A 13,395-nucleotide genomic window follows, 5' to 3' on the forward strand; every position below is an offset into this window, starting at 1 on the left:
ACGAGTCAGCAAAGGGGCCCGCCCGAGGTCGAGCCCTTATGGGTTCGAATCCTGGGTGCGAAAGTCGGCCTACACCCAACCCAGGTGTTCCTCCTCCCTCGGGGCTAGACGCTACAACATTCTCCAGGCGTGGAATACAATTCTAGAGCCACATACACGCTCATTATGAGTGCGGCCCTCTATGTGTCCTACCAAGCTGGTAATGATTCACACTCAATTCAAAGCTTAACTTTTATAGCATGAAAAACGAAATCAACTCTAGCTAACTAGAGAAGAAATAGATATTACCAGAAAATAATGAAACCTTTTGAAAACAAGTAGGAAACGAGGCAATATGATTGAGCACATAGGTGACGAAGGTAATGATAATCACAAGAATTGCGTGTGTATGTGAACAAAGCTTCGTCAAGCTCAAGCTTTGGCACAGCCGCCTCCTGGCAATGACAGCTTGTTCTCGGGTGTGCCATTACTGCCACAGGGTAGGAGTATGGCGCGGGATATCATTACTGGCACAAGGCGGTCAATGTATAACTGTGGTTGTGTTGAGTTCTTAGGTCGTTACGTGTGTTGTTCAACATGTGGTGAATTGCTTCATTCCAAGTACGTAGATTCAATTCAGTGTTAGAATTAATGTTTCTTAAAGTTTACCCAATACATTTTCTCTGAATAGCTGTCATTGATAGAAAATGTAATAGTTTAGAGATGAACTAAAACATTTCTACTTATACTGCGTATATACTTGTGTTTCTATCTATCTACATATATATATATATATATATATATATATATATATATATATATATATATATATATATATATATATATATATATATATATCGTTAACGAGATGGCCTTGATTGAGTCTTCAATTAACCGAGTCGTCTCAACTAACATTTAAAAAAGGATATATATGTCTCACTCTATTACCTCTAAACTTACCTAGTAAAGCATTATGATGGTACCCCCTATTCCCGTACCCACCTCTCAGTCCTCAAAATTACAACAAAAAGATAAACGCGAGAGTAAACGCCTACTAAAAGCCATTCCAATTACCGGTGAATGGACGAGGAACATACATCTCTTGAAATAATAAATATACATCGTAAATACCAAAGAACTTAATAATTTTTCAATCTGATCTTACTCCTTACGATCAGTTGTTCATATATCCGTCAATTTTTCCTCCTCAAAAAGAGAGGGAAAAAAAATAAAATCTTGCCAGCTTCTGTGATATATCTTCTAATCGCAAGAAGGTACATTGGTCTGGGAATATTAGGTCTGTGAGTGTAAACAAATAAACGAATAAGATTTCCATTTAATTTCACTTTAATGCAATGTCTCATATGTATGACGAGACGAGAAAACATTGCTATACTCCTCTAAATTGACAATCTTAAAGAAAACGAACTTTCTCAACTGTTTCCCTTTGTATAAATTTTATTGTTCTCTCGAACAACATAATTCTAAAAGAGGAATAAATTTCTGAGAACATATGCTGGTATGTTGAGGAAAGGACAGTTGGATGATAAGAACAATATTCTCTTCAAAAATAGAAACGATATATTCATATTAAATACCCAAGTTTAAGTTACGTACATCTAAATTTTGAATATCTAACTCTTACGAAAAAACATCAAACGAATTCTATGATCCTTGCGTAAATACTTCCATATATAATGACAGAAACATCACGGTCTGAGCACCCATTATACAATACCAATTATAGGAAAACTTACATAAACATCTGCTTCATTATCACTAGTTTACCATAATTTTCATTGACATTAAAAAGCAGTGAGAAATCTTTCTCCGGAGAGGTGGTGAAAGATAATCGAGTGGTGAGGAACTCGATAGGTTACTGTATTTTTGATGGTCGGAGACAACGTAAGAGTAAGGTCATACAGTCTACGACAGTGTACGTGATTACAGAACCCTTCTTAACACCTCAAGTAAACGTCTCAATGATTTTCGATGGGATGATGCTCCTAAAACACATTCTACAGCTTTTTTTTTTTTTTTTAAATAATTCTAGAGCCACAGACGCTCTCAAGTGTGTATGTGGTCCTCCACGTGTCCTACTCAAGCTGATGGTGGTTTATATAGTATTCAAAGCTTAATGTTTACTGCACGAAAATTGAAATTGAACCCAACTAAAACATATGCAATTACCACTGTAAAATATAATCAATCAAAGTACACAGGGTTAAAAGCGAGGCTAGACAATTGCACAAACACAATAACACTCAGATAACAATTATCACTCGCTGGGATTGTGTGTGTGAGTGTGTGTGAGGGTAGGTGCAAAGATTCGCTAAAACTACGCCTGACATGGCGAACTGTCAGACAGAGCCTACTTTCGTGCGCTATTACTGGGCAGAGGGTGGTGGCCCGTGTGCAAATGTTATGTAGTGAGAACTTAGATGGATACGTATGTGTTGTGTAAAATGTGATGTACTGCTTCATCTCAAATTAATGTATGTTGTTGGAATCGAGTTTGTTTCTTCGAGTTAGTCCCAAAGCATTTAAGCCCACAACCATTTTTTCTAAATAAACGCAACCTCATAGAAAATATACTTATTTGTGGGGAAATATAGAATTTTCTCGTATATACAGTGTATGTAAAATGTATTTGCATTTCACAAATAAATTCAAATTCACACCCAACATCTCTTCAATCACTATAAAGTTTTACTTTACAGTTGCAAACGTAGCATCTGAAATCTACAAGAGGAGAGAAATACTCTAAGTCACCCCTCTAAAATCTACAACCAGAAAGAAAACGAGCCCGTACCACCGCTGTAACGTTATGTAGAGGTTTGGCATCTGAAAACCAGTGCTAAATATTCTTGAAAAACATGGTTCTACACGAAATGTGAATGACTACATTAACATACAATGGAGATTTGATGTTATCTGTTGTTCGTTGGTTATTTGGGTTTTAGGCCTATCAATTAATAATCCCTATAAACACAAATGAAAAGTCTTGAACACCTGATGGTGTATCATTTAGTTCCCGGGCCATTTGAACTCACCACATACGTACATTTTAGGGAATTTGTGGACGTATACTGAAGAGTATACTTTATAATAATAAAAAACAACTTTTTCAGTTAGGTACCCAAGCAGAGGTTATTCAAATTTAATCTTGATGGATAAATGAAGCGTAAAATTGATGTTTACAAAAACTATGAGCTGAGGTGGATTATATGTTATTCAGTTATCATATAAATTACAAAAAGCAGTTTCATAAACACGGAGTTTTGGTTAAACTATTCAGTTATTACATAAAAAATCCTTTCTTTAATTTTAGAATCTTCTCATAATTGTATGATAAATCTTTGTGCTCGTTCTCCCGACTTGAGGTAGAAAAGTTGGAATGGGATGGACGTAGAGTGAATTACTGTATTTTTGATGGTCAAAAAGACCAAATATAAGGGTCGGTTGTCCAGGAATGGACGTATGGTTTAAGAATTCGTCCTGATCCGGACACCAGCACACCCCTGTTACTGCACGGAGCGCAGTATTGAAGTTGCAGGAGCCTCTTATGTATGTATATCATCTATAGTTACCACAGGAAACCACTTCCTGAAAGAGTCCGGATATACACCTGGACTTCTTTACTGAAAGCTCCTTCAGCTCCAAGGCTGCGCTACTTCCAGGAGCGGGTAAAGGCTGAACTCCTTTGGAGAAAGAATTTTTTTTATATCTTACTTAAGCTGATATCAGCCTCGCTAAATGTAACTTTTCACCAGCGGTGTCGCAATGAGTAGGTGGGAATAGCGTCAAGAACATATGACTGAACCTGAGGGGAAAAAATTCTCGCTTACCCTTCCTTCTCTGTCCCTTTTCATATAGCCACAGCGATGCGCGTGACCTAAGTACTTTACTGAGAGTCACAAGGGAAAAATAAGACACGAAGGGAACCATATGCATCACTCTATTACCTCAAGTTACCTGGTAAATCTTTGTGATGTTACTCTCAATCTCGTACCTATCTCTCTGTCCTCGCCATTACAAGGAGGTTTGAGAAGTAAACACCAAGTAAAAACCATTACAATTTCCTCTGGGTGGGTAAGGATCATAAATCTTCTGAAATCTTTAATACGTACTCAAAAAACCCCCGAACTTTACCTCTGTCTCATCTAATCTTATTCTTTACTATCAGTTAGCCATATATCTTTTTCAATATTCCCGCCTCAAAAAAAGAAAAAAAAAAAACTAACCAGCTTCTTTCTTGCTGTATCTTCTGATCGCACAAAGGTATACTAGTTTGAAATATTGAGCTGATAAGCATAAACTTATAAATTACATGAATTCTACTCATTTTCAATTACTCTAATAATGCGATGTCTCATTCCTCTCAAGAGACACGAAACACTGCGGTCTCCCTCTAAATGTACAACGTGAAAGAAAACGAGTTCTCTACACCACCGCTTCCCCCGAAATAAAATTTGGTTATCATAACTAATGTTAGATACAAGAACAATACATTATCAAAAGAGGCATAGATGCCTGAAAAAACTGACTGGTATTTAAAGGAAAGAACAGTCGGATTAAAAGAAGAGAAAGCTCGGCAATAATGGAAATGAGATACTTTCAATAGGATCCCAAGTAAATATTAAGGAGATCAAATCTTAAATATAATCAAATGATAAGAGATAAAACAAAATAGGTTTACACAGTTCTAACATTAGTATTGTAATATATAAAAATAAAATTCTATAAACTTAAATAAAAGTTGTACGCATATATTAACATAAGTGAATAAACTTTTACTTGTTTATAGTCAGCTTGCTAAATTTGTCTCCAATACTTATGTTAATAAAGAAAACGGTGCAAGACGTCTGTTTTATTGGTGAGGAATTGAAAAAGTTCCTGTATTTTCAATGGTCATGAGAAATGAATTGATAAAAAAGGACTCGTGAGAAGTAATATTGCGCGTGATAGTAGAATTCTCTGTAAAACCTGATGGCGTCTTAAAAATTTTGATCGGTTGCTGATGTAAGCCTGATAATGGAAAGGCTCAAATTAACAAGACAAATAAAGGTGCTCACAGTGTGGGAGATCAGTCTTGCCATATTGTAAACATAAAAAAGGACGACGTTAGAAATGAACCTGCGAGTAAACTATATACGGGAAAACCAGGATAGAATTAAACAATACGAAGTGAATACCTACAACACTGAAAGCCTGAAATACAGAACGGAAGTTTGGTGAAAGAAATAGCTGAGGCAAGACAAGTGTTTTCTCTCCATGTGTAATAGTAGGTAAAACACACACACACGCACACGGTGTAGCTGTTAGCTTTACCGGGTTCCAATTCTGAACCTATCAGTCAGCCCACAACCAACCCAGGTGAACATCCTCCCAACGGGGCTGGTGTGTGTGCGCGCGCGCGCGTGTGTGTGTGTGTGTGTGTGTGTGAGCAACCTCCAGAAAACATAAACAAAGTCTTCTTCTAAATGCTCCCTAAAAATGTCTGTGACAAAGCTAATACAACAATGTGTTGTTACTTTTAATCCTGTACCCATCTCTCAGTCCTCGCCATTATATGGAAGTTAGATACGAAAGTGGAACCCCAAGTAAAGATTCCATTCCAATGTTCATTGCGTGTGTGAGGAACATACGTCCCCTAAATTCCACTGAACTCCTTAATAGTCCCTCCTCAAAGAGAGGAAAAATATTAAATTCTCCAATCGTGCCACTTCTCCTATGCTATACATTCTGACTGCACAAAGGTATGTTAGTTTGAACTACTTGGTCGATAAATGTAAACACAAGATTTCTATTTAATTTCAATTATTCTTATGCAATGGCTCACATTTAAACGGGACGAGTAAACACAGCGATGCTCCTCAAAACTTACCATGTTAAAGAAAACGAACTCTCTCCAACACCATAACCTCCTGTATAAAATTTGGTCGTTCTGAATTTCTTACATTCTCGTGAACAATAACATGTTAAAAGAAAAATCAATTCCTAAAAATACATACTGATATATCAAGGAGAGAGATAGAAAATGGATTGATTACAACAAGAGCATGCTCTTCAATTATGGAAATTTAATATCAAAATTTTGTTCTAAAGTACATTTTATGTAGAACGAACTTTCAAAAACTGACTCTTACGAAAGATATGGAAAGAATTATATAAATTTTGTATTAATGCAATAAATTTCAAAAACATAAATTTAACACTCTTAGCATATATTTAACTAATTTTTTAAAGTCTTTACATAAACATTTGCTTTATTAATATTACCTTTTCATATTTTTATCTTTACTGACACTGCAAAGTGTTAATTATCTGCAAGACGTCATATTGGCAAGGAATTGGAAAGGTTCCTGTATTTTTATTGGTCAAAGAACCATTAAAACTATGAACAGAAGAAGAACCAAGGAATACTTAATTCTAAAATGTAATTTAACTCCAGAAGAAGAGTTTTAAGATTTTTAACCTAATGGTGACGACATGAATAACCAAAACTCAAGTAACCAAATAAGATGTTTACAGTATGGCAGAGTAGCCTTGCCAAATTGTGAGCATAGAAAGGAAGAAGAGTATGTATCAGGGGAAACAGGATATAGGCAGACGATAAGAAGTGAATGCGGGTAACAATGAGAACCTGAAATGAAAGTATGGAAGTTTTGTGGAAGAAATGCCAGAGGCAACACAAGTGTGTAAAACCGTTCCACCATGTGTTGCAATAAGTAAATAAAAAACAAAACAAAACACACACACACACACACACATCATACCCAAGCGCATAGAACCAGTCCACCGACCTCCTTCCGACTGAAACATACACTCAGACCATCCCATAAACACTCCAATGCTGCATCGCATTATCTTCGTTCGTAATGTTCTCTCTACTTTCCCTTCTCACACGCTCGCCCAAAACTCTCTCTCTCGTCCCCAGCTTCTGGTGTTTCTCGCAGGAGTGTGCCACCAACATTGTGCCATTTGCAGATAGTAACAGATTCATCTGCCACTTCGACTACCTTGCTGCCTTTGGGATACAGTAAACCCAACTATCGGTCCGTGACTATCGCTTGTACCCAATTCACCACCGCCCGCCCCGTCATTGGCTGACCAATAACTCCAACGGTACTAATTACCTCAGTGATCAATATAATCTTTCCGTAATATATGGAGGACATGTGTGAAGTATGGATTATAGTAGAGTGGAGCCTGTCGACCACTCTTTAGCAGTCGATTCCAATGACATAGTCTTCTCATATACTCACACGCATCTACCAATTTTGGATGTAGTTATAGCTTGTAGGTATGAAGATACTAGGTCACTGTGAAAGTATGGGGTCAGGCATACATCATCCAGAGGTCCAGTATAGACTAGAGAGTAGCAGAAACAGGGAACGTGGAAGGAAATGCTACCCAGCGCTGCTTAACGCCAACAACCAACACCTGGTCAATGAAGCTGAGGCTGGCTATGATGGTGATGATAATGAAGGTCAGGTAAATAACTCCCTCCTGTAATTCCATGAAGTATCCCCCTTTTGCCCGCTATAATCACCTTTTGACATACAAATGAAGCCTTCTTCTTATTCCTCCTCCTCCTCCGCCTTCTTCAGGAGCGCCACGCCCCCTTCCCTACCAACCCCTCAGTGGGTTCCTCCGCTAGGAACAGACGGCACCAGGTGGACCACATCAATAGCGTACACACTGTGGTCAGCAACGCACGTATACCCTCTCCCCCTCCAAGACAAAGGTAAGGCACAATGTTCCTCCGTAGTCCTTCACTCTCACGTCTTCTCACGCACTGCACATGCCTCTCGTAACGCAGGCCAGCTGGGTGTCTACTCCGTCAAAATGTTCATGTGCATCAATCTTTCGTCCAAAACAAGTGTATCTCTTGCAGTCAGGGCGTTGCAAGACATGTTCGTGGGTCGTGGTCGCGTCACCCCTCATGCCATGGGATGGTTCTTGTCTTGCTATCTGTCTTGGTATGCCGGAGAGCCAGCAGAGGGCTTGGCAAATGTGAGGCACCGTGTGCCAGGAAGCCCCTTCTACAAGGCCTGGGTACCAGGAGACGTCCGGGTCATCAACGCCATCTCAGAAGTCGCATGTGCCATAACCTGCCACAAGGAAGCCTGCATAAACTACACCTACCATGGTATAGTGTCTCCCATACGTCTTAACTTGCCTCCGTGTGTCCTACACCTAGCTTGCTCCCCGTTGCCTGCATGACCCCCTCCTGCCACACACCCGCAGTGTCCTACAATGGCCTTCTGTGACTTGCCTGTGTGATCTTGCTGCCCGTCTGCTTGCTCCAAGTTACACTGGCACATCAGATGTCCACAATGATTAGCGGGGGAAGCACACACACACACACACACACACACACACACACACACACACACACATGAAACGATGGAAAGAAAACGATCCTGATTCATACATATTTTAAGACAAAAAAACGAGTTAGAAACCGCTCGTCACGCCCCCTGACGACTGACGCATTCTGCCCCGTAAAAGTATAGAGGATGATTTTTTACTTTCTTTCTTCCCTAACCTTGTCATTATGGCGCTACCGTTACTCTGGTCACGGGTTCTGACAACGAGTAAACAATCAAGCAGCGTGTGGCGTGTGGAGGATCCACAATACCTGATATTTTCCCCCACCCTTTATGTGAGGTGAGAGGGCGTCTTAGGTCTTCATCAAGGCCGTACCCTTGACGCTATATATATATATACATATATATATATATATATATATATATATATATATATATATATATATATATATATATATATATATATATATATATCCTAGCCTGAGCCAGGTACCCACGTGATCGACCAACCCCCTACGGGTGGATGAACAGCTGGGTTGACTGTGGACCAACTGCCGCAACCAGGACTCAAACCTATGCGCTCGACCCTGGGCGGCCCATGAATGCCTCACGGTCTGGAAAGCTAACCGCTACACCACGGAGGTCCATATTTCTGAGGGGGGTAGCGGATATGTAGCTGCTATAAGTAGCGTATTAGTGTGTCTCAAAGAAAAGTAGTAATTAAAAGTAAAGTACTCGTGTGTCCTGGGGGAAAAGTAGGTGTTACAAGTGGCGTATTAGTATAAGTTCTGGGAACATCACTGGATAACAGAGGTGTTGTAGCGTAAGTCAGGAAAAACTATGAAGTGGACAGGAGTAACACGAGAAGAGAACATTTGCGTCACAAGTAACACGACCACGAGTGAGATAACAACCACAAGTGAGGTTCAGGGGAAGAGATAACAACCCCAAGTGAGGTTCAGGGGAAGAGATAACAACCACAAGTGAGGTTCAGGGGAAGAGATAACAACCCCAAGTGAGGTTCAGGGGAAGAGATAACAACCCCAAGTGAGGTTCAGGGGAAGATTTTAAGGTTGTGAGCAATGGATGAATTAGGTTCAGTTAAAGAAAAAATAAATGAGGTAATTAGCATATCAGTGGAACTCACAGGAAGTCCAGCTGTTATGAGTGGTGCATCAGTGGCATTCAAGGAGACTCGTGTGTCATAGTTTATGAGTGTAATTCTGGGTAAATCAGCTGTTACAAGTGACAAGTGGGGAGGAGCTTAGCAGAACTGACACATCCTTGTCACTGTGGGTTGTACTTATCCTCCTCCTGATAACAAGGGATGTAGATGGAAGAGGAAGAGTCACAGAAAGAACATGTGACGTATTTACCAAAGAAAAACAAACGATATGAAAGATAATTTGGATCCTGTGAATCACTGTCAATCAGGAGGTCATGATAAGGCTGGACAACTCCCATGTCTTATGAGTGACATGCCAGCCACGTCTAGTGGCTCCAGCCTTGCCTGTATTATGACCTCGTCTTCACTCATATCTTCCTGCTGGCCTTACCCACATCTTTCCCCTCTATCGCTCGAGACTCCATCTCGTCGTCCAGGTCTACCAGTAACATTAATTCCTTCGTAACTGAACGCATCTGTTGCCACCACGATCGTCCTGTAGTGTTATCGTGTCGTGTCCATATCATTCCCTCCTCCTCCCTCATCACATATCATCATCGTCATGTACTAATCTTACATTTCAAACAGGTAAACATGCAAAAACCTGACAAATAAATACTCATTAGTACGACATTGCTTCCTCCCTACCGTGAACAGATGGGGTGTGTACCATGGAGGGGGTCGCGGACGAAGCCATATCCACGACAAAGAGAATGTCCTCTTCTGAGTTCCGTCCATTTACCAACATCGCCTTCAACAAGACCTCCTACTCGAGCCAACACTACCCACAGTAAGTACGACTCTGCCCCACCACCACCACCACTGGAAATCCATCGCATTTCAACCTGAAGTCTACACCTCCTCCTCCTCCTCCTCTTCATAGTAGGTACGTCCCTCTATCCACCGATCGAAACTTCCACGAACGAGACACGTCCGTCCCCTAAACTCCTATCGAGACGTTCTATCATTGCATCATTAGGCATCTCTGATCTTTCTTGCTGATATTTCACAACTGTTTTCCTTAAGGCCAGAACTGCCACACGCTGCACTTTCTTCGACCTATCTATGAGTCATTTGCACTCGTCTAGGATCTCTTCAGAGATACAATCTCTGGCGTTGATGGTTCCTATGTGAGTAACATTAGACCCTCTCATGAAATGCGACAGTGGTGAAGTCGTCAAACTCTTTTTTCACAGTTGTCGCCAACTTTTCACTATCGGCGGTCCCTGTCTCTCACTCTAGTTAGGGAGTATCTGAGCGACTGAGCTTCTAAGGTAACCAAGATTTGCTTTGTCTGATACGTTAAAATCCGTTCGGGGTCACCGTATCGCTCTTCTTCCCAAGGACTTAGAGCCTTAGTGACAACGTTTCCTGAAAGGCTGGAGTTCCTAAGCATCCTGCCTTTCTTTCCTCTCCTCCTACAACCACTGACTCTGCTGGTACGTTCCCTCGAGTTCCTCCTTCCCTCACGTTGAAGTCAGCTCCCTCAATCTTTCTACATTTTCGCTGTTCTCTTTTTTGTCACTAGCCTCACACACACACACACACACACACACACACACACACACACACACACACACACACACACATATATATATATATATATATATATATATATATATATATATATATATATATATATATATATATATATATATATGACACATTGCTTACACATCATTTAATTCTATATTTGCGTTGTCTATATGAGAAAGTATATTCACAAAGCCACCATCGGTTCTTACATCACATACTGACGTGATGGTTGAACAGGTCCGGTCCAGACAAGGCTGTGGACAGCGAGACGTGCCAGACGTGGAACAGCTCAAACCCGGACTGTTGCTTCGTCAGTTACTTCTTTCTCAAGTCCTGGTGGGTGGTGGACCTCGGGGAACAGAAGCGCGTCCACATCGTCGACATAGCCCCAGCCATCAACTATCCATTCAAAAACCTCCAGGTTAGTCGTGGCTCAGCAATACTAACTCCTCCCCTTCACCCGCCAACGAGCCATTGAAAACATTTCTTGTAACTTCGTCTAACTTTCCCCTACTCTGACAGAAAACAAAAGAGAAACGTTTTATGTGTAATGCTTCCTCGAAGCTAGAGGGACTAATACACCTAAGTATAACAATGTACCACAATTATTTTGCGTTATATTTTTTTAGCCAGGAAAATAATGATAGGATCCACTTAGACGATCATCAACATAAATACCGAGTCATGTTCCTGTGGAAGTTCACGTGTCTATAATAACCCACTGTCTGAACCTTGCTACTCATATCTTACATTTATAGCTTACTTTATGGACACACATGACGGAGGAGGAGGCACTTACATCTTGAATGGATTAATACCTCTGTAATGCGCGGGAAGCATTTGAAATATTGAACTATAGACCTTAGATCTTCGGACACATCTATGTTCCAAGTATTCAAACTTGATGGTTTGAAAACACAACTGGGGAGGAGGGCGGCTCCCTTCGCCCAACACTCAACACGAGTCGTTCAACTAACGTGCTACCCCAACCATGCACAAGCCACCTCAACCAACACTTGCCTCTAACTTTTCTTATTACTCGTCTACTGACAGTTTTGCGCCACCAGTCATTCTCCTTGAATGCACTGCGTAAGATAAACAATCAGTATCCTATAAAGTAACAGTATTATTTATCTCTCTCAAGTTGAACATGTGTCTTCATCAGTAAAAACCAAAACAAAAACGTTAGGAACATTCCATATCTCTTTTAGTTACCCCTCATAGAGACGTTCAATCATGACACGCTAACACACTCCATTGCTCAGATCCAATGAAAAAAGAATAAAAGAAGGTATATTTGCCATGTCATGGTACCATCATTACCATAATGTCGGTAAAAAAAAATGTGTAATGTCCAAGACCCTTGGGTGTGTATTTAAGATTGTATTCCTATGAGTCCACGAGGAAAATGAAACGCGATAAGTTCCCAAGTGCACTTTCGTGTAATAATCACATCATCAGGGGAGACACAAGAGAGAAATATAGCACGCGCAAAATTGTGATCCTTTCCAATGAAGGTGATATGTGAACATCCGTGGTGCAGCGATTAACGTTCCTGACTGTGACGCATTCTGGGGCTGCCCAGGGTCGAGCGCGTAGGTTCGAATCCTGGTTACGACAGTCGGTCCACAGTCAACCCAGCTGTTCATCTATCCCGAGGGGATTGGTCGACACAATGGGTACCTGCCTCAGGCTAGCACATACACACACACACACACACACACACATATATATATATATACATATAATGGGATGGCCTTGATAAGGACGTCATCTGCCCATGCCGGCTCATCTAACATGAAGAAAAGAAAACGTTGCTAACTGTCACCTTTCACAGGTACGCGTGGGTCAACAGTTGATACGGAACGGGAATGTGACCCAGTACCAACTACTGAACTACTACCCTGACCATGGAAAGCTCTCCACCCTCAAGAGAGTCAGACTTTCTAATCCAGAGGGCATCGTCGGCCGCTTCGTCAGTATACAGACGGAGGTGGAGAAGAATCTCATCCTCTGTGACGTAATGGTCCTCGCCAGCGACGACGAATGAACACCCACCGCTCTCTCTCTCTCTCTCTCTCTCTCTCTCTCTCTCTCTCTCTCTCTCTCTCTCTTAGCTCCTGCAGCTTGAAATAACTTGAAATAAAAACAGACTAAATGAAATAAAATGAGAAACAAGACACATGCGACTCTAGCTTTAAATTTACCCTAAGAGAATAAAAAAGATGTGAGGGGGAGCGTATTTATAAGATAGCGTCACTTCCAATACACAGTACGGGATTGATCATGTCTCCTAAGCAGTGGTGCCTCTCATTCGTTTACAGTTTTTTGCTGCAACGGATTTCATGTCGGAATTATCAGAATGTACCAGAATAACAA

The 13,395-nt window shown here is 40.7% G+C and overlaps 1 protein-coding gene across 1 annotated transcript; it reads left to right on the plus strand.

Annotated features, from left to right (window-relative positions):
* Positions 1-7,901: 7,901 nt before the first annotated feature.
* On the plus strand, positions 7,902-13,189 carry LOC139767106 (uncharacterized). The gene is made up of 4 exons (XM_071696089.1): positions 7,902-8,134; positions 10,138-10,270; positions 11,254-11,437; positions 12,854-13,189. The coding sequence occupies exons 1-4, from the start codon at positions 7,933-7,935 to the stop codon at positions 13,064-13,066; spliced, it is 732 nt and encodes a 243-aa protein (XP_071552190.1). The 5' UTR covers positions 7,902-7,932; the 3' UTR covers positions 13,067-13,189.
* Positions 13,190-13,395: the final 206 nt, after the last annotated feature.

This window comes from Panulirus ornatus, chromosome 59, assembly GCF_036320965.1.
Source record: "Panulirus ornatus isolate Po-2019 chromosome 59, ASM3632096v1, whole genome shotgun sequence".
Classification (NCBI taxonomy): Eukaryota; Metazoa; Arthropoda; class Malacostraca; order Decapoda; family Palinuridae; genus Panulirus; species Panulirus ornatus.